The sequence below is a fragment of the Opisthocomus hoazin genome, chromosome 1, assembly GCF_030867145.1.
Source record: "Opisthocomus hoazin isolate bOpiHoa1 chromosome 1, bOpiHoa1.hap1, whole genome shotgun sequence".
Taxonomy (NCBI): Eukaryota; Metazoa; Chordata; class Aves; order Opisthocomiformes; family Opisthocomidae; genus Opisthocomus; species Opisthocomus hoazin.
In genome coordinates, this window is record NC_134414.1 from 148,797,428 (window position 1) to 148,819,953 (window position 22,526).

A 22,526-nucleotide genomic window follows, 5' to 3' on the forward strand; every position below is an offset into this window, starting at 1 on the left:
AAGCAGAGGAAGTTCCAGCTGAACATGAGGAAGAACTTCTTCCCTCTGAGGGTGACGGAGCACTGGAACAGGCTGCCCAGGGATGTTGTGGAGTCTCCTTCTCTGGAGATACTCAAACCCACCTGGACAAGGTCCCATGCAGCCTGCTGTAGGTGATCCTGCTTCAGCAGGAGGGTTGGACTGTATGACCCACAGAGGTCCCTTCCAACCCTGAACATTCTGTGATTCTGTGATCTTTTCAGAGATGCAACTGCTTCAAGAGCTCTGGACTTCAACTGCAGTAGAGTTGGAGTAGATCTCTGTGAGTCACCTTTTGGAATTTTTTTTTTGTCCCCTTTTGGTTTTGGTGTAGTTGGAGTTAGGAGAGAAATGAGCTCAAAGAGGCACCTTTTAAAAAATCCTTTATTTTTATATCATCCTAGTAAAAATCTTTTATATAAAGGCGAAAGTAGGTATTGCATAGAAGAAACACTGGTGCAAACATCACCTGGTGGGAATGGCATGTTGCTTCTTAGTGTCTACTATCTACTGCACAACAGATGGCTAGCCCATAGGCAAACATCTCCAGGTTTCCCCATGCCAGCTACAGGATGAAGATGCTCAATTCTATGGAAAGAAGTCACATTGGAATTATGTGTGCCCTATTGTGTGCTGCTCCCAAGAACAATCTGCTGGGAAGACACCCTTTTCCTCGTTGCCTTTTCTATGCCTGAACAATACATTGCCCAGGAAAGGTTATGAGGATCAGTTCGGCTGCCCTCTGCTTGCACCGTTCCTGCGTGTGAGTTCGTATTTCATGCATACAAATAGAGGGTGGACACAGGACAGGAGAGTTGGCCTAACACGACCACAGTCCAGGGACTCAATGCATGACATATCCAAGGCATCTTCTGTCATCTTGGAGACATTTATGCCATTGCTTTTATTTCACATGCTACTTAGCTATGGGTGCTTCTTTTGAGCACCTTCCACCTGGGCTTCCTATAATTAACAGCCTTGGTACCACCAGGAGGGAACAGAATTCACTGCTATCACTTCAACAGCTTTCAAGCAGAGGTTCTTCAAGCAGTTCTCCTATTATGTCTCTGCTTAAGTTCTGCTGCAGCTTCCAAGTATGAAGCCCAGTGAGACAGCAGGTATGCTACAGGCTGAAGGAACACTCAGAGAAACAGCACTTTCACACACTTGAACTGTGCTTTCACGAATTAGAGGTACAGAGAGGTATGCATTTATACAAATCAATATTTGTGTATATTAAAGATACTTTTACTCAATATCAGTTTTTATTTAAAAACATGCTAAGAACTTATAGTTAAATAATCAGAGTGACGTTTGGGGAAAACACACAGACAGCCACCCACCAGCATAAGCAAAAAAAGTGCATACATACATGAGCCAAAGCTCCCTTTGACCAATTTACAGGACAGTTAGTGGCTTCTCTGACAAGCTGACTGATGCAGCCTCACGCTTTCCAGGGCTGTTTTTTATTGCCTGGAAAACGGCATTACTTTTCTGCTCCTTTCAGGATGTCTGTCATCACCTCCCACACCAGAGAGTCAGCTAAAGACACAAATCAGCCCTGCTTTTGACTCCCTTCCTGTAGGTGGCTTCACAGAGATGAATACTTGAAGGTCCTGTAACTATCTCACTTAATACTGTGCTTAAAATGCCAAAAGTAGTCATTAAAAAAAGATTTCAGGATCTATGCAGCTAGATCGTGAAATGGAATGAAGCATTCTAGAAAAATAAGTTTGGATGGAAGGCAAAGTAGCTCAGTTTGCAACTACATATTTCATCTCTGAGTTACTCATAAACATTTTTTATTTCCTTATTACTTTCACTAATATATTTTACCATTTTTTGTACAAAAACTGACTGCAGATTAAAATTTAAGATGCGGCAGGTACCACTGTGCGACCCAAAAGGACAGAGATGATGCTCCTGCTCAGCCCTGCACCCTGCTCTTTTTGAACACCAGAGAAAGCTAGAGAAAGCTAAGCACCTCTGCCCAAAAGGAGAATGCAGTGGAGCCATCAGATTAAAAAAGCCCTGTCTTGTCTTGCAAAAATGGGAACGCATCTTAGCAACTTTGGATACAGTCTTACATGTAGCAGCAAGTACACTGGGCATCAGAGCCCTTTCTTCAACATGGAACATCCATCTCCAGTAGGGCTCAGATGCTCCTGGTCCCGATTTTTGTTAGAAATGGAAGTAAAACTGGATTCAGTTTCTGTGCTTTCCCTCTGCTTCTTCCCTGACTCTTTCAAAGGCAATCCAAGTGAAACAGCTGAACCCGTACGGCACTGTCTGCTTCAGTGGGAAACAGGAGCCCTGTGCAACTTCGGGCATTGTGCTCACACGGGCAAGGGCCATGCTCTAAGAATAGTAGCCTCCTCCTTCAGTGCAACACCCAAATTCATCTCTACCATCTCCCACACATTCACACTCCTTCCTGTCACACTGATTTCGCAGGAACTCAAAATAAGTGACATACAGGCCACACAAAACACCGTTGCTGCCAGATGTACAGATGCATGCAGGACCTACTAGGAAGATAAACAGGGGAATAAAAACTCCCAGATATGAAGTGGATCAACAGCTATTTCAGCCCACAAGGAAAAGATAGGCTGAACAATACAATGAAAATGATACCTTTTAAGAGTTTAAAGTATAAATGTTCAGACTGGACATTAAGAGAAACTCATTTACCAGAGGAGTAGTTTGACATGGCGTGGCTCTGAAAGGCACAAAATCTCCATCCTCAGCAGTTTCTGAAACTCAGCCCAATAATGTCACAGTAAACCCCGTCTTACAGTACCCCTTTGAGAGTGACATTGGATGAGGTCACCCCTGAAGGCCACTTCTGACTGCTGCTAATACAAAAAGCAGAGTTTCTTTCAGAGCCGAGTCGAGCCCTGGCTGGAGTTAAATCAGAACATCCTCCAATGTCTGAGCCTTTCCTTCTTCCTTCACAAAACAGCAAAAACCTGGAACAAAGGGTCAATGAGGGCTGCTTGCAGTGAAGCAGCATTCAAACTAGAGAAATGTACGTTCAAGTCTTCTAACAGGAATGTTGGTAGAAATATGCATTGCAGTGAACGCCGAACTACCCCGCTGGACGGACTTGGTTTTCCGTCAGCAAGAACCTGAAGGTGTGACAACACACACTGTCTCTGAGCGCTGTTTTGGAAGTTGCCCCTTTCCTGCATCATCTGCTCACCTTTAAACAAACCACCTTTTCCAGCTCAGGGAGACAGCTGTCATCTGCCTGAGGAAACCCTGTCAATAAAGGGCACGGCATGACAATGTCGCCATTGAACTGCCATCCCCTTCCCTCGCATCCAGCAGCGTGCCATGCCTTGGGCAAACTTTTTGAAAGAGACAACGCGATCTGTGAAGTCTGGTGCCAGCTGGCCAGTAGGTCAGACTGCAATCTCTCTCCTTCGCGCCACGGAGCCATAACTTGCTTAGTCAGTACTTTTAGCTTTCAAAGTAGCATGAAATCAAAGCAGCCAGGCACTGCTTTGGGTGAGTAAAGGCATTGGAATTTATCCTCACAGGAGTAGGAAGCTCACCATCTGGTCCAATGGGAAGGCATTGCATTCCACCTGAGGAAAAAGCCTCTGATTTGAAAGGAACTACCTTTGTTACAGTAAGGGCCTCAGGGCCCTGATAAAGGTAGATGATGCCTCCCCATGGACTTGAGAAAAGTTGTGTCTTTATTCGCCCGCACTGTCAATGCTGGAAAACATGTCCTCTGGAGATCGCACAGTGGTTCCCAAATTAACGTACAATAAATGTGTAAAACCAAAAACAGTAAGAAGTTATAAGTCAGGCAACTAAAGTCTAAGCTATATCCATCATAATAATCATCACCATAATCATAATAAAAAAGTATACACCGTAAGGTACAAGAAGCTGCAAAGCAGCTCCAATTCTCTCAGTTACGAGTGGCTTTTCCGAATCTTCCAGGAAATTGGACATGAGGGTTGAAAACTTAATGGAAGACTTTGAAGAATTCTCCCTTGAAGTTGAGCACACAGAATTTTTGCACATAAAGTATGGATTAGTAGAGCAAAACATTTCCTTAAGAAACATTCTTAGAGCAGATCTATGATTTTGTGTAGAAAATCCATTTGTTTGGGGAGTTTCCTCCCTCTTTGGCAAATAAATGGCAAATGTGAAACAGACAAAAAAAATGAGTCAAGCAACAACTTGCGATAATAACTGGACAAGTAACAACAAAGTAGATCGGTCAATGGGACGGATTCCCTCAGCAGGGCTAGGCTTGATACTCTTTGCGGTCATTCCTTTTGTTCATTTTTATGATGAGACAGAAGGGTTGATGTGATAATGTTTCAGAGGCTTTAGGCATCATATTTTTTGCCAGTCCTGTGAATCTGCTGGAAGAGTGTCATGGAGAAGGCCATGCCAAGAATCTGAAGGAAAACAAACAATAAAGGCTTCAGTACAGGGAGGCTGCCAAAACCGCACCGTTAACCTGTGTTCATGGTCCACCTGTGGTATTAAAAGTCATTCTGCACTAGCCATATTTCTCAAGCTCCGACACTGATTAGTAAACTTGGATGTATGTCGTTAAGGCACACAATGATGTCCGGACATGTATCTGTCAGAGCACAGAGGGAGGCAAAAAGCTCTCAGGGCTCTTTGTCATACGTGCAACAATTTTTCAGAATTGATACATACAAGTCCCTCTTCCTTTTTACCCAACAGCTTGTGCTTGTTTAGCCAGGTAACTGTGACCGAAAACATCAGAGTCAGGTATTCTGCCCCAAAAGTACAGCACTGGTACAGGAATCCCAAAACCTTAACAGATTATCATGATACTTCTGCATTTCTTGTTTAAAACACGTTAAACTACTCGGTTCAGTGGCCACGATTCAATTCATTTTGGCACTTTCTAGACGTTTTAAATCATGATCAAACTCAAAGCGATTGAGCACCAGTTTTCGCACAGGAGAATCAAGAATGTTGACAGCAAATGAAAACGATGCTGACAAAGATCATAGCAGTATTACCTGCATTATGAGGATGCACATCCCAATCGAACCAAGGACATGCTTATTCTCATCGAACCAGGTCATAACTCTCTCGTAACATCCCTAAAATGATAAAGATAAAAATTTAAATCCCAAGGTCACATTTTATTTCATGTGAATTCTCTCTATTTTCTTCCTTCCCAGCCCTCCCTAAGCCTTAACCTGGGCAAAGCGAGCCTTACCGTTTTCCACACTAATTCGGTGGAGTTCCGTCCACAGTCTTGGGAGTTTTCCGTACAACATCGGTCTGGGACAGTGTTTTCTCCCAGGACTGGGTACCAATCCGTAAAGTCATTCACACCACAGCATTTCATCTATGGCAAAAGTAAAGGATTAATAAATTAATTTAACTAGTACAATTTGTCAATCATGCACCACCACAAACTTTTACTCCCCCTAAACTACCAGGTATTTTCAAAAGGGCTACCACAACACTTCTATATAGTTAAAGTGCTTTGTGCTCAGTGAACACTAAAAGCAAATACTTAACAACACACACAAAAAAAAACAACTCCCAAAAATAAATTATCCCATGCCCACACAGACATGAGCCCGAACACCAAAACATAAGGAAGTAAGCCCACAACTGCAGAAGGGCAACAGCCTAACTGCCGAAGCTGCAGTTCTACCTGTGCAGGTTTTGCTGCTTCTCCCCTGTTTCAGATCATCTCTGTGCCTATGATATGAGAATCTCAGAGAGAGGTACCCATCTTTCACCTTACAGAGTACACTTCGATCCTGGGTTTCACAGTACTCCCTGGATGCTCAAGAGTGCAAAATCAGAAACCAAAGCCTGCATTTGCCATCTTTCAGACTTGGGGTGGATGCCACAGTTAACAGACTGCAGCAGCCTTTATGGCCAAATTATTGTGGGGTTCTTTTTATTGAGAAAATATGTTACCTCTGCTTGAATGATATTCCATGCATTTTTCAGTCCAACGTTATTTTCTGAGTTGTATAGCTTCATACCTTCCTTCAGATCCTTCTTTGCACTCTCACTGACCTGCATAGTGTAAAAAGTACATAAAGTCAATGCACTGCTGTTTAGAGGAAAGGACCAAATGGTATAGACTTGCATATAGAATGTGTCTCTCATCTTCCCTCACCACAAACTTAACATGGGTAGAAAAACTCCATTATAACTTCAAGAATCTCACAAGTCAGTTGGACCTTTCAGCACCTGCCGAGGCCTGATCTCTCCCTCAAACTGCGAAATACTGGATTAATTCTCATGAGACAGGGGACCAGACAGCTTCCCCTCTGCTGAGTCCATCATACAGTCATCACCTGATCCAAACTAACTGAAGAGTGATCAGCAGAAATCTGCTGAGCTTACTTTAATTTTGCCAGCGACAGTTGTTGGCAATACCCCACAGCAGCCTCTCCTGCCTGTAACCCATGGCCTAATTTAACTAATATCGTAAAACCAGAGTCCCAGCCTCCCAACCTTAACATAGTTATCCCTTGCACAGGTTCAGGCAGGCTATAATAAATGGGCAATAAAAAAATTGATTGAAAAAGGACATTAATATTGTTCTCCTTGTGGGTACAGGCTTGTAGATGTGCTCTTCTTTCTTTAGAGGAGAAAGTTGGAATGCTTAACAGGAGATCTGAGATGTCCCCTTTCTTGTATAAATTTCAGTCTGAGCCTGGAGTCCTGGATGCAGGTAGGAACGTGCCTTGGCTCTGACAGCAGTGAGCTGGTGGCAGAGAAACGATTAACCCATGGGTCCTGGCATAAAGGTCAACTATATTGTAAGATCTGTTTCATCCCTCTTTGACATCCCATTCAAAATCAGTAGCACACCCCAGCTCCCTCAAAGTGGCAGGCATCATAAAGACAGCCTGGGAAGAGACAGAAATCTGGCAGGAGCTCAGTTTTAAAACCAGTCTGGGCATGTGCATACTGTAAGGCGCTGTCCTGTGTTCAGCAGCGTTCTCCAGTTCCCCAAGGATTTTTCCAGTTTTACCTATATGGCAGGCCAGCCAGTTGTGCCTAGTTCACTTAGTGTCTACTGGATAGGAGACTCCTACAGATGGGCCTTGTGAGAAGCTGCCTCTTGATCTGCTCAGCACCTTGTCAAGCTTTCTGGGACTGCCCAGTCAAGCGAGATAGCTGGTAGCATCTGAATAACCTGTGAATATCCCAGGCCTCTCTCCTCCAGTTCTGTTCAAGGGTTGGCCCTAAGAAGCTAACCAGGTCCTAAGCAGGACCTCCCACAACCCAGGTCCACAAGATGATCAGCCTCTTGCAGAGACATCAAACAACTATGTTGAAGGCTATGTTAGCTTTTAGGAGACTAAAAGAGAGGATTTGGACCATGGTTTTATTTTAGGGAGGAAACTGTAAAGCTCAGCAGGTTCTTCTCTCCTGTTCGCCCTCCTCCCCACTTCCTCCCCTCCTCCCCCTGCAGAAGCAGCTTACAGAAAACAGCCAAGATCTCAAGGTCAAACCTTCACCAAAGTGAAGAGCAAGGGGAACTCGCACACCTCCATCAAACAAAAGCAAACTGAACCTGGTTTACATGCTAGTACAGATAATTAATCCATATGGCATATTCGCTTACCTTGTCCATATAAACAAAGAACAAAATGAGTAATATCAGCTCTGCCAGGAGAATTATCAGCAAAACGATGAAAAACTAGAACAAAGGAAAAACAGACAGTGTATACACACTTGCCAATTAGAGAGCAAACCTGGGGCTGCTAGGGACTCTGCAGACTACAGGCCTTGTTCTCTAAACCTTTCCTCTACTGCCAAAACCATGAAAGTTTGATTTCAAACTACTCAGGCACATTGACATTATACTGCCACTAAAGCTGCTGTAGGTCTCCCCATCAGTGAGGAAGCTCACTGTCTAGCATTCTCTACATCTTAGATTTTGCCCTACTACCAGTTTGCAGGTTTCAGCAGTGCTTTTGCCTTGCTTTTTTTGACTGCTGTCACAACACGCAGCCCTGGTAGTCTCTTTCCTTCATACAGACTACACGACAGATGCTAAACCACAAAGATCAATGTGACTTGCCTCAGGAGTGATTCCCTAGCAGGTGGGCTTGAACCACATCTAATGCCTGTTGGAACAGTCATTATATCACTCAGCACTTCTATTCCCAACTCTCTGTAGCTGAAGTCTCTCTCTGCAGGGGCATCCCAAGTGTCAGCTCCAGTACTTTCTCACTACTCTTCATGCCCACAAGCCATGCTTATGTGGCACCCCCCCCCCCAGCACTAGGGGAGACGTAGTATGCAGTGCAGCAAGCTCTCCAGTCGGAAACTCATGGTAGTCATGACAGTATAGAAAGACTTTTGCAGAACCTTGTCTTAAACTGCTCCCCCCCTCCAAGTTCAGCTGGTGTTGCAGTTTGTGTGGATGAATGACATGGACCTCATTACTATTCTCTGTTTGTGTTCCTAGCTGTACAACATAGAAAACCAAGCAGCAGATAGCAAAAAACAGGTGCATATTTGTCCTCCAGTTTTATTCTCCGAGGTGGTCTAAGGAATGCTGTCCAGCTATTCCCCAACACCACATAAGGGAGACTTTTACACAAGGAAAACTCACGTGTTCCTTAACGTCACAGCACCTGTGATTCATAAGCTGTGACTGAACTGGAAGTTGTCTGCTTCGAAACCCCTCCTCTCACCTTTTGCCACAACACCTCTCTCCTTGGGATGGGAAGAAGCATGATGAAGCCTCCTGAGCTTATGCAAGAGGAGTGACCCACACTGTGTTTTCTGAGAGGGGTTCTCAACCTCTGTGCTTCAGTGCTGGACAAAGACTGCCAAGGATCAGATTATTATGGGTTTTTTTATTGGTAAGGCCTGGGAGAGACCTTGATTTTTTAACTTTGGGTCAGATGGTTTCCACCAACCTCTGACAAAGGCCTTAGCTAAGGTCAAAGTAGAAAATAGTCATGAGAGGCTTTGAGTGGCATCCAAAAGCAGCTGTGCTTTTTTCAGTCAATCCTTCCAACAGACGTTTCCAGAAGGGCCATCCAGGTTGACCCTACAGTTCATGTTTAACCACTCAGAGGTAAGTGATAGTAATTTGCTTTGCTGTCTAATACATTGGGATACACAGTAACAAGGATACATTTGCTAATACACCAATGATGTCACTGGGAGAAAAGCTGGGGGATGTCATACTGCAAGCATACAGAAGATTGAAAGCCAAGGGCAATGTTAGTGATCCACAAGGCTATTTTGCACTGGTCATTTAAATAAAATAATAGCAAAGCAACAGTCACTGGACTTAGTGAAAAGAAGTATCGATGTCTTACACTCAACAGGAGGCACTTGTTTTCCTTGATAGCACCTAGGCAGCCCAGGAAGCCGGTCACCATGATGACTGTGCCAATGGCAATGACGAGGTTGGCAGCTGAAAGCGATGGAAAGCTAGGAGAAAACGTGGCGAAGTTTCCTTGCGACACTGACAGCCAGATGCCCACACCCAGCAGCCCACAGCCACATAACTGCAAAGAGATAAAACAAAAGAAAGGTTTCACCATTAAAATAAATGGCACTGGCTCCTTACCCCCTGAACTCTGAAAGGAAAGAATTTCTCAAGCAAATTCTCAGGTTACTGTTCTGCTCTCACTGGCTTGGTGCTGAAACAAAGTGAAGGTAAATATTCCTACCTAGACTTGGTTATGTCACCTATACTTATAAATCTATTCAAATGCCACTGGATGGCAGAATTCTCTTTTTAAAGACTCAGCACATGAAACCAGGGCTACCCATTACTTTCCCAATAGCACAACCCAATGCATTTTTTCTCTAGGAAGATAAAAAACAGTATGTGAAAAAATGCTCCATGACACTTATTTCTGCAGTCCACAATGCATCAGAGTATCTGCCCCATATTTCCTCATCCTAGGGCAGACAAGGTAGTCCTGGAGATAATTAAAATAGATAGTATCATTGCACTAAATATTTGTTGTAAAGTGTCCAATCCCAGTAGCCAGGTTGGGTTTTAGTATGAGTTCTCATAGCTTTACTGTTGTTTGCCAGTGTTCAATGTCACAAAAATCAGATTTCTAGGTTTATTATCTACAGGAAGCTCAACTTTGCTACTCTCTGTCAGTGCGAGAACATGAAGGAAATGCAAAGCTGCTAATAAAACATAAAATTAACTTCACTTTGCTTCTTACTCTTAACAATATCAGGTCTGGTTAAGAAAATAAGGTTTCCACCCTAAGTCGCGGGGCAGATCTTCAGAACAATGGCCAAGTGTTGCACCACAGGGGGCCTAAAAGCTGACCATCTTTTACTACCTGCTCAAAATGGCTCTTACACAACTTCCCATCTGCTCTGTGATCAGTGTGCAGTGAAATGAGAAGCAGCAGTTAGTCGTGCTTCCATTAAATCTGTGAGCTACTGAACAGCACTGCTACATTTTCCTGCCAAATCTAGCCTTTGCCAAGGGCAGAGGTGAAACGCACATCACCTTCACTGGGAGGGGATCAGGGTACACCACCCCCCAGCTCGGAGTATTTTGCTCCAGTTTACTTGGACCACTGCATGGGAAAAACAAACCAGCACCTAATCATTACTCACAGTGATATCCCAGAGCTGCTGGTGCTCACCTGTCAGCAGGGAGGAACCAGAGGAACAAACGTTCTCACCATCTAGCAGGTTCACCGCATCCAGCCCGACCCATTGTGCTTGCATAAACTTACAACTTGTACTCAGACTGGAAACTCTAGGTCAGAGGAGAGTACCTCCACCGAAAAAGGGTTCAATCCTGCCTTTGATGAGCACTAATCCAGCATGATGAAGAGCTACAGACCTAACTTTTGGGGCAAATATCCCCACTTCTGCCTGAGGTGATTTTACCAGCAGGGCAGATAGTTCAGGGTACAACTGGCTCCTTTTGGTTTTGCTGCTTCACAGCACATGAAAGAAAAACTAGAGTAGTATCTTCTTGCATTCATGTCACCTTATCTATAAGGAAGGCATTAATCCTCTGCGTGGTTATTTTCTTTTACGTCCCCTGTGACGCTTCTGTCCCCTCCAAGCTCCCTTCCTAGTTTGCTTGACGCTTTTGAAACTGCTTTGCATCTGGGGAGTTCACCAGTTTGGTGAAGCATTGTGCCCAGAAGCAGGCCTTACGCAAGCCGCTCACAGGCGTTCCCACGGGAGGCAGAGTAAAGCATCTCCCAGTGTACCAAGTCCACAAAAGCCAACATCATGCAAAACACAAAAATACAGAATTGTGTAGGCAGGGAAAAAGGCTAAGAGATGGAGATTAACTATACTGCATTGGTGGTTATTTCCAGCCCCCCCCCTTGCACCTAAGCATTAGCTTAGCAATCTGGAAAAAAACCCCACAACTGTCCAAAGCTCACGAGCACACGCATTGGGTAACACAGAGGAAATTTTCAGCATTCTTGTAAGGAAGGTGGGAAGCACCTCTGTTTCCAAAACTCGGCACACAATAACTCTACAGAGTGAGAGGAGGGGCTTTGCATCACGGGATGTGGATAAAGGTCACAACATGTGTCTCCTGTAACAGAGCTCGATGCAGCTGCAACACGAGCGTGTGTAGCAGGAAAAGTCAAACAGCTACTACCCCTACGACAAGACCGGTACAAAACATACACACAGGCATGTGGCAGGAAAGGGCTACGGGACTTTCATCTCTTCCCCCAGATCTGTTCTCCTGATTGCACCCTGCTGCAGGACTCTGTGGACATCACCACAGGTTTAACCAGTCTGCAGTCTATGGAATCAATCACTCTATTGCTCCTGCTTTAAATTTCATCCACTCTGTCCTTGAATTGCTGCAGTTTTGGTGCCTCAAGCCCTCTCAGAATCCACTCTGTGGCTCAGCTGCTTCAGCCATTAGATGAGAACTGCAGGCAGTTGCTCAGGCCAAGAGCTTGATGGTTCAGGAGGTCAGAAACAGCTCTTGCCACACAACATTCATTTCAGGTTTTACATGGCTTTTCTAAGCTGCCAGGACTGTACATTGCCAATAGCTGATGGCACATCAATCAGTGACTTCATGACACTCCACAGATGAGACTGTAAATGTTTTCAAAGACGTTTCTACCAAAGACTGAAATTGTTCAGTGTAACTTTCCTTCAGAACCTGAATTCAGACTTTAAAGGTTATTCACAAACGTGTTCTTTGGACTTTCATACTCCATTAGGCTCAGAAACCGCAGTCCTAGCTCAAGTGTTTTGAAAGAGGGCCATGAATTCTGGAATCATCAGGCCAAAAGCAAAAGATCTTTGCAGATAAACAAGGTGGTAGTAAGAGCAAGATCAGGGCAAAAGGCTTACAGAGGAAGCGCAAGCAAAGGACAAAAAGGAGCACATGTGATCAACAGAAAGACCAGCCCATGAAGAATTACACCCCAGTATCCAACTCTAATTATAAGGATAGTAGCAAAAGAGGTAGAAGAAAGCAGTCCTTACCAGCAGCTCTTTACCATCTAAAAAATACCAACACAATCCTTGACAGAGATTGGGTGTAGAAGAGAAAGGTGGCTAGGCAATGACTACAGAAGGGTCATGTTTGTGTTTATTGAGACAAAGCTAGAAGCAGTTAATTGCTTAGATGAGAGAAGGGAGAGCTACCTTCAAGTGTGGGAAACCACAAAAGTGACAGGCTCACTGGTGCTCCATGGGATGGACATGAAGACAGAAAACGACCAAGAGTAGAAGGAGAATCAAAGCTGGAGAGCAGAAAAATGAACAGATGGCCTCTGTCCCTCTGACAGCGTCTCAGTTCAGGAGACCCTCTATGTACATGTCCATACAGGAGACATCATTTCTTCCCTTGCTTGTGGTAGCCACCCTAGTATTTTGGCAAACTCAGGGATAAAACACTTTGCTTTTTAGCAGAAGACCGGTCACCTACAGCACCTTCACCTTTCCACAATACCTCTAGCAGGGAAGAAGCATTTGACACTTAATGTGAAACGGTTGCAACAAAGGTCTTGTGGATTAGCAACACACCTGTGTTGTCCCTAGGCAGACCACTATGGCCATACAACTTGAATGCCAGACATCTGAACGCGTTGGGAGAAGAGTCCTCTACAAGGCAAAATGAAGGGGTATGTCAGCTAAGGCAGCAGATGTGTCCACGCCTGCTCTTTCTTCCTGCAATTCTAACGTCCCGCTGGAGACAACCCTGGAATAACTCCTTTCCAACTGCCGTAGTGACTGGGTTAACACGCCAAAGCGCACAATGGGATTACGGTTCCCTTCAGAGCTTTCTGACAACACACATTAGTGCAGTACTACAGTTATACCACAGTATCTGCACGGATCACACTCTCACCATGTCTGATTCCCTGGCCCACCAGGCAAGCTGAGGGAAGATCTCCTTTTCACAGACTTTTTACCTCCCAGAGTAAGATATCTCCATCCGTACATTACACTGAAAGTTCAGATTACGTAAAAAATCAGGTGATGGAGAGCCTGTTAAAGACCAAGGCTGATCTATGCAAACAGGATTATCTAGAATGACTGAAGAGAGTAAATAGTTAGGAAGACTAGCTCGAGATTTGATAAAAGACATCCTAAAAACTTCCACCAGGTGGCATCCCATACAAAATAGCACTACCAGTTTAAGTCAAATTTTATTTTTCTCCTCTCCAGAGCTCCTCGGGTTTTGTCTGTTTTTATCTCTGTCATTCTACTGAGTAACAGTACTCTTGATGATAAAATGTATGCTTTAAACCTTAGATCCCAGCGCAAATGTTTTTTTTCAGTCATGCTTCTTAAAAAAAATCCCACATAATTCCACTGCCTTGGGACTTAATTGCATACAACCACACCAACCAAAGCTAGCTAGAATTCTAGCAATAAAATAGCTTTCCTTGACACTTTATTCTCTACCAATTTAATTTTTTTTAATACAATGTGAACCCTGTAAAAATGCTCTCACAGCTATTTATTCTCACAGGATCCACCTCTTTCTGTTTGGTACAACTGAATCCTGGAGGGTGAAAGGAGCAAAAATAGATGAAGTCATCTTATTAATTCCTTTTTCACCATATAATTAAATAATATATGCTGCTTGGTATTTAATCGCGTGAGAGTGATGGCACTGACATTCCTTCCCCAGGGAAATGGTTCAACAGCATAATAAATTTCACTGGATTTTTCTTCTCAAAAAAATGTTGGCTCATTTCGCTCTCATGATTAGAATTATCATCCTCCAGGTAACCATCAAATCTCCCCTTCCCCTGTTGCTTATGCCATGAAGCTAACTGCAGAACACTGTCATAATGCCAGTCACACACACAAGAGTGTGGATACACACACTCTCACTTATCAGGTAATTCAGTCAAGCTACGTCACACATACTTTGAGCTTGAAAGCAAACAAAAGGAACAACAACTTTCCTCACAGTTTCTCCCTCACTTTGCTGTTTCATTAACAAAGCTGCAATTCTCTTCAGTAGCTCAACATCTACCCGTCATCATCCCTGTGCCCAGAAAACACACAGCATTCTAGGAAACATTAAACAGAATCTCAAACGCTTCAAGAGAAATTAGAACTCCAGATAAACGCAGAGAGAGAGAAACCCCAAAGCAAGTCTTTCCCTGACAAGTGCTATCATCACAGTGGGAAAGGGGGTCTTCTATTTTATTCTGGATTTTTGAGCATCGTGTGAACTAGTACAACACCACAAACTTTGACAATAGAGCACCATATCCAGATTTAGTTGCCTTAACGTAAAGAAGATACAGTAAGAGTTTACAGGACCTAGGGAAGGACAACACAGATGGTCAAAGGTATGCCGAGACTGACATATTGCACAGAAGGAGATTGTGCACGGGATTATCTAGCCTGGGAGGAATTATTAGACAGGACGTGAATGAAATATTCACAACTCTAGAGGTCAGTATGAAAACCAAATCGCCTGTCTCTTTAATCTTTTCCAATAATAGGAACAAGGGGAATATTAGCAACTATTATGTAATATATTTTGCTTCACATAACTGAGAAATAAATTGATAAATTATGCCATAGGTGATCACATGAATCAAGTATTGCAGCCACAATTGTCAGTAAGGGCTGGATAATTTTATTTATTGTAACAGCATTTGTAGTTTGTTAGCATATACGCAAATAATGACATTTCATGCTTCTCAGAGTAAGATAATGCATGCAGAATCCAGCAAAACTACCAAGCAGCAAACAAGATGGGGTAAAGAAGGGGTAGGATATGCCATTCTAGTAAGGCTTATTAATAGAATAATATTGGTAGACTTACCCTTTTAGTAAGTTATTGAACAACATCAGGAAACAGGAATTTGATAACGAAGGCACTACCAAGAGAGAAAGGAATGAGGCCATGCTCTTGTTGACTTTTGCCATCATTCCATCCAATGCACACACTGTGTGATGGAAAAGCTTCCCAAGTAGGTGTGTGAGAGAGAAAGAACGGAGGAAACATTTATTCTTGACATCAGACTTTCTATTGGTAGTTAAACACCAAGGGAGGTCTTAACAGGCTTGGAATAGAACAGAGACATATAGAAACCAAATACTGAGAGACAACCGCTAGGGGCAAAAAGAAGCAGCAAGTGGCTCAGTTTGTGCCTCCACTTTGCATAACATGCCCTGGGCCATCTCTGGCCCAGTTACAGAGAACAGAAAGCTCCCCACTTTCCTTTGTGCTGTGTTAAAACAGGCGATCTTGCTTGAAGCAAAGATGATACAATGAAAAAAACACGGAACGGCTTAAATATGGCCCCTGTAAAAATGGCCGAAAGCACAGGAGGTTTTTTAGGAGGAATTACTAACGACGTGACTGTGAAAATAAGTGGGAACTGGTTTCAGGACAACTGCAGTGACAAAAAGACACCCTGAATTAGGCTTTGACAGGCTTCTATTTAAACAGTAAGTTAACAGGGAAATGACCAGCACCAAAAGGACGAGCACGAAGAAGCCGTGTGGACAAGCAGAATGTACCACCAAAACCTAGCACAGGAAGGTTTTTCAGTGTCCAGGCGGCTCTTAAAACCCTCCCTTCTGTGGGGGTCAGGAACACTTTGGAAAAGCTGCCAGTAATATTTGCTCTCTGTTCGGTAAGTCCTACAAGATAAAGGTTACCTATACTAACTCTTCTTTTCAAGATGAAGAGATTTTCCACTATTTTTCCAGCTGACTCTCAGACCAGTCAGTGTGCAGAAGAGATGAGGAAGAGAATAGCATTTATGAAGCAGCACAGTCTTCTCACTCTGTCCTTGGTTGGGGTTGGGTTGTGGGGTGTTTTTTTGTTTGTTTGTTTTTTCATTTTCCCTTCTCCTTCATTTATGGTATCTTAATGAGCTCACAGGTTTCCTATGGAATCAAGAAGCAGCACGTCTTGGAAAACAGTTTGAAAGGCTGTTCTTTCTCACCATGTAGGAATATTTAAAGAAAACTACTATGAGCCATAAAGATGGACATCATCTTCTTTAGCAGCTGGAAAGCTGATCCAAAGCCTCTTCAGATGAGCAGGAGGAATTTCCATCTTCTGTGCATTTTGGATCTGGTGCTTCCTTTGGAAGCAGTCTGGTGTGGAGATTCAAAACATCAGTACGAGATACTGCTCAAAAAACCACCACCCTGCCTTCCTCTCTCAACAGGCACAGCAGTCCCTGTTCTTGCTTCAGTGCACATTAACCTAAGTTTTGGAAGACACCAACTTGATTGTCCAGAAAGATTATCACCACAAATAACAGGACTTTTCAAACTATCACAATCCATTAACTGCTCTGTTGAGAGCACAACATTAATCAAAGCGGAGGGTGACTTGAAGGGGAAAGCTCAGCAGCAGAGCCATCCCATTCATCTGCTGTCAGACAAAGGTGCTCATCTTTTGCTCCTGCAGTACTCTTCCCTGAGTTACAGATCAGAATGATGTCCTGGAAGGAGGGAGGGATGGGAACTACATGGTTTCTACCACTTCAGAACAGAGATAAACTTCCTGCAAATGAAGTTTTTGGATGCCACTTGCCATCTCTGGATTTGGGTGGTTCATTCATCTCTGCAAAGAGCTGGTGCTTAAAGGAGATTTTCAGGTAAGCCCAGATAAATTTTCCTGCTCTGTCTTGATAATCCACAGAATTAATCAAAACTGAGGCTTAACAGCTGAAAATCTCAGAGAAAGTCTCTTGCAAAGCAAGATCATCTTCTAAATGTGATCCAAAATATAGCAAGGACAACAAAATCTAAGAAGTTCTTCAGCCACAGACTGGAAAATGAGAATGGAGCACGGAAGTGAGTGAATATACTTAATAATACCTACTTAGTGCTACTGCCATAACAATAGGGCAAAGATTTAAATTCCTCTACAACATTCCTATGAACTGGACATTGATGCAAGACATTTTGATGCTTCCTTTTTAACAGTTGTAATGACAGCCTGCGTGTAACAGAAGGTACAGAACTGGAAGCAGTGCAAATGCTGAACCTCCTGAATTCATCTGCCAGAGAAAGCCGTTATCCTCTTCCCAGAGTCATCCCCCAGCAGTACGGCTGGGGTGGTCCTGAAAAGCTGAAATGCGGTATCAGAGACTGTGATCTTTGTGGGGCTAGCAGAAGGAAAGCTGCCCTGAGGAGCATTAACTTCTGAAAGTTTTACCAGTCTGTGGTTTTGGAATGCGTAAATTTGCAGCAAGAAGCTTTAAGCTTTGCCTTGGACGCTCTTCCATGGTCACACTGGAGTTTTCAGTAAAGGACGTGTTTTGCAAAATGAAGTTGTAAGAGCTGGGTTTGCTTGGTTTGTCAAGGACAGCTAGATTTCCCCTTTACTTAGCTGAAGGGCAGCTTGGGTAGTTTATGTTGCCCATTAGGAGAAACTTTCACTGAGAAATTAGTACAGCACTGGAAGAAGCTACCAAGAAGATGTCAAAATCTCCAGTCTCAGTGGTTTTTACTGCTTTGCTAGAGCCAATTATGGCTGACCTGACCTAGCACTAGCAGCACAGAATCATAGAATCATAGAATGGTAAGGGTTGGAAGGGACCTTAAAGATCATCTGGTTCCAACCCCCCTGCCATGAGCAGGGACAACTTCTACTAGACCAGGTTGCTCAGAGCTCCATCCAGCCTGGCCTTGAACACTTCCAGTACCTTCCTTGAACACTTGAACAGTACCACTTCAGTATAACTTGCAGAGATTGCTGCCAAGCAATGATTTTATAATTTCCCCAGCCACCATGTTCTTCCTAGTTTGTGAAAAATCCAACAACCATGCCATTTCTAATGAACACAACAAATCTTTGGAAGCCTTATGGGGAAAGCTCTCACGCCGATTCTGGGGAATGAGCACACTTGGGTGCCTCTCTCCAACGCCTGGACACCAGTGCAATGCAACACAAGGAACAAACAGGAGGAACTGTACATCTGAGCGCAGTTACAGGGCTATGACATCACTGCGATCACAGAGATAGTGGGATAACTCACATAACTGAGCGGTGTGACGGATGGGTACAGGCTCTTAGGAAGAGGCTGGAAAGACAAGGAGGGGATGGTGCACCTTACGTGAGAGAGCAGTGGAAATGCACAGAGCTCTGCCTTGGGATGGGTGAGGAGCCAGTCAAAAGTTATGAGTCATATTAGCAGGCAGACCAATACAGGTGATGTTGTAGTAGGTATCTGCTATTGACTTCCTGATGAGGAAGAAGAAGTAGATGAGGCCTTCTTCATACAACTGGAAGAAGCCTCATGTTCACATGCCCTGGTCCTCATGAAGGATTTCAATCACCACAACATCTGCTGGAAGGACAACACAGCAGGGCACACGCAATCCAAGAGATTTCTGGAAGGCACTGATAACAATTTTCTGACACGGGCGACTGAGGAGTCAACAAGAAGAGGTGCTCTGTTGGACCTGCTGCTTACAAAGAACAAAGAACTGGCTGGGGATGTGAAAATCGGGGGCAGCCTTGACTGTAGCAACCATTAGATAGTAGAATTCAGGATCTCGTGAGGAGAGAGCAGGGCAAAAGGCAGGACCACAATCCCGGACTTCGGGACAGGAGGCTTTAATCTCTTCAGAGAGCTCAGTACTACAAGCTTCAATGATAACGCAAGACAAGCAGTGACAAGCGCACCACCCCTCGCCTCCAGCAGAAGTCCCCCCCATACCAGCAGCATGTCCGTTGTATGGCCCTACCCTTGGTGGTTTAAAGCCAGGCAAGAAGTTATCTTACCTAAACAATGTGCCTTTGTCTGATAAGCAGGAGGTGGCTGTTAAGAGCAGAAGTTTAACTGATGTATTACTAGCCCAGCTAGTAAAACATGAAGAAATGCTTCAACTTGCCAAAAGAAACAGGTAAGTAGGGGAAAGGTAATTCCGGCAGGCGGAGATCGCAATCACCGATGCACGGACCACCGACCCCAATTATACCACCGAGTCAAATGATGATGTTGAAGAACAAGAACTAAGCATCCGTACTAATTTACATGCTGGACGAAGAGACCTTAACCAATCACTTAACAGAATAACAATGCATATGTATTAGGAAGTTGAATATGTTAATGTTTTGTGTATAATAACTGTTAATTTGGAAGCTGGGTGTGCTGTTTGATATTCAAGATATTCAGGCTGTTGATATTCAAGAATCACCTTCTCCATACTCAAGAATGGTCCATCCTGACAAGCAGGGAATTGAGCAAAGGCGGCAGGAGGTCTGCATGGATGAACAAGGAACTCCCGACTAAACTAAAACATGAAGGGAAGTGTCCAAGAGGTAGAAGCAGGGGGATGTGAGTCAGAAGGGATACAGAGACAGTCCAGTGATGCAGGAATGAGGTTAGAAAAGCAAAAGCCCAGCTAGAGTTGAATCTGGCAAGGAATGTGATGGGCAACAAGAAAAGACTCTACAACATTATGGAAACAGCAAAAGGGAGCCTAAGGAAAATACAGGCTCATTGCTAAAAATGTGATGGGGCACTGGTGACAAAGGATACTGAAAAGGCTGAGGTACTTGATGCCTTCTTTGTCCCAGTCTTTACTGGTAAGACCAGGCTCCTGAGGCCAGAGAGAAGGTCTTGAGAAGCATCAGGCTATGGAGCACTTAAAACAACCTGGACACGCATAATTCCATGGGGCCTGACAGGATGCACCTAGGAGCACTCAGTGAGACAGCTGATGTCATTGCAAGGTCACTCTTGATTACTTTTGAAATGTTATGGCAATTGGGCGAGGTTACTGAGAAGACTGAAAAAAAACAAACATCACTCCTATGTTCAAGAAGGAAGATCGAGGGAGCCACATGCCAGTCACCCTCACCTCAATCCCTGGGAAAGTGATGGAGCAACTAACCCTGGAAACCATTTCCAAATACATGAAGGACAAGAAGGTGACTGGAAGTAGTCCCCATGGATTTACAAAGGGGAAATCATGCCTAAGGAAGCCAACAGCTTTCTACAATGAGGTGACTGGCTTGGTGGGTGAGGGGAGAGCTGCTGCTGTTGTTTAACTCAACAAGGGTTTTGACACTCTCTCCCATAATACCCTCACTGACAAGCTGGAAAAGTATGGGTTAGATAAGTGGACAGTGAGGTGGATTGAAAACTGGCTGAACAGCTGGGCCCAAAGGGTGGTGATCAGTGGCACAAAGTCCAGCTGGAGACCAGTCATTAGTGATGTACCCCAGGGGCTGATACTGGGGCCAGTGCTGCTTAACCTCATGACCTGGACGATGGGACAGACTGTACCCTCACCAAGTTTGCAGATAAACTAGGAGCAGCTAACAAGCCATTGGTAAGAGACCTGGACTGGGTGAAGAATTGGGCAGAGAGGAATCTCATGAAGTTCAACAAAGTGGAATGCAAAGTCCTGCAGCTGGGGAGGAATAACAGGTAAAGAATAAGCCCCCTTCATTATTCACAGCTTGTGTTCAGCACAAGCACAGCCCTGATATGCTGATCATTGTCATTAATTATTAGGTGGTAAACACCTTGTTCATGAAATTCCTAGCTGATAAGTTGTTAGCAGTTAAAATGTAAGTGTGGAAAAAAGTAGCAGCAGAAAGGGACTTGGAGAGATTGGAAACGAAGGACAAACTTAAAGGAAACATACACCTGCAGAACGATATTCCCAAATACAGACCTTCTGCAGGATGATTGGGAAAAGTTGATAGAAAAAAAGCAAAGCATCAAAGTAAATGAGACATTACTTTGTATTGCAGTAATTCTTCCCCCCAAACTTCACAGCTGTGTTGAGTGGCATGCACAAAGGCATCAAAGGGAAACACATCGAAACTGTCCCTGCCTGCAGCTGTGAAAGGTCAAATTCAGTTGTGCCAATGTCAGCATTATCATCTTTTCTTATATAACACACAATGCCCAAAGTGCAGCAGGTAAGAAAGAAGACTGAGCATTTGAAGGGGATTCAGAGATGATGCATGAAGGAGGACTAAAATGTGTACAACATGCTTAAGTGATAGTTAAACTCCGAGGGCAGGGAGGAGAATGGGGGCAGAACTTGGAAACAGAGTTATGCCTCTAAGAAAAAGAAAGATTAAAAATTACAGATCAAGTACAGAGACTCCTGAAATTAGAAGGTCTGGCAGGACCCTAGTCATTCATCTGCTGGATGGAAAAACACACAGAAGACCACATAGAGTTCAAAATATCACAGATAACATACATAAAATCCAGAGAATAACTAATACAGAAGAAAGAGTTATGTAGTCATTCCACAGAAGGAGACATGATCGGATGGGTATTTAACATATAATTCATAAAGGCTGTATAATTCATAAAGCCCATAAAGGGCTTGTGGTTCCTACAGAAACACTAACCTTCTGGATATATTAGAATGTGAGGTTATGCTGTCCTTGATAACAAACTTGAGAACAACAGTTTGTTTAAAATACGGTAACTAGGCATTATATACAATCTTCATGTTAAACCATTTTCTCATTAGTAAACAAGGGGATAAGACCAGAACAATTCTCTAAGCAATTCATCATAATGAATGAAAATCCAGCAGCCTAACAAAGCAGTTCTGAGCATTAAGCCCTATTTACTAAACACACGTAACTGTAAAGATATCTTTCTGAAATGCAAAGTTTGGGGATTAAATCCAGTCTCTCTCTAATTCTTGCAAACGAGCCTATCTACACAGACTTCAAACTGAAAACAGGCAGCAAATTGCAATACTGTCTTTTGATGCACCACTTTTTGAAGTGACTTGTCAGAAGACATAAGCTTAGGGCTTTTCCCTATGTAATATAATTTATTAAAAAATGGAAGCCTGCCGTGATTTTAAAATGCTTTTATTTTATTTTCCTAGTTATTTCCATAAAGTTAATTTCACTTAAAATGAGAATTCAGTCTAAAAACCAGCTGGACAGGAATATCTCCTCAATTCAACTGCTCTATAGGAAGCATTCAGACATGAGTTTGACAGCAAAAGTGAATATGTGTTGCGGCTTAATCCCAAAAACTTTTGATTCTCCGTCTCAAAACCAGCACTCAAGGCTTTGGAAGCTGGAAGGAGAC

At 43.5% G+C, this 22,526-nt stretch overlaps 1 protein-coding gene across 3 annotated transcripts in view; it reads right to left on the reverse strand.

The window, feature by feature from the left end:
• Positions 1–390: 390 nt before the first annotated feature.
• The window catches only part of TSPAN9 (tetraspanin 9), a 187,672-nt gene continuing 165,536 nt past the window's right edge, over positions 391–22,526 (reverse strand). For all 3 annotated transcript variants that reach the window (XM_075440956.1, XM_075440950.1, XM_009937847.2), the window contains 6 exons: positions 9,342–9,533; positions 7,628–7,702; positions 5,962–6,063; positions 5,243–5,374; positions 5,040–5,123; positions 391–4,439 (listed from right to left, as the gene is read on the reverse strand). In XM_075440956.1, coding sequence (XP_075297071.1) covers positions 4,368–4,439; positions 5,040–5,123; positions 5,243–5,374; positions 5,962–6,063; positions 7,628–7,702; positions 9,342–9,533 — 657 coding nt within the window. In that variant the 3' untranslated portion in view covers positions 391–4,367. The remainder of the gene's footprint in view (positions 4,440–5,039; positions 5,124–5,242; positions 5,375–5,961; positions 6,064–7,627; positions 7,703–9,341; positions 9,534–22,526) is intronic.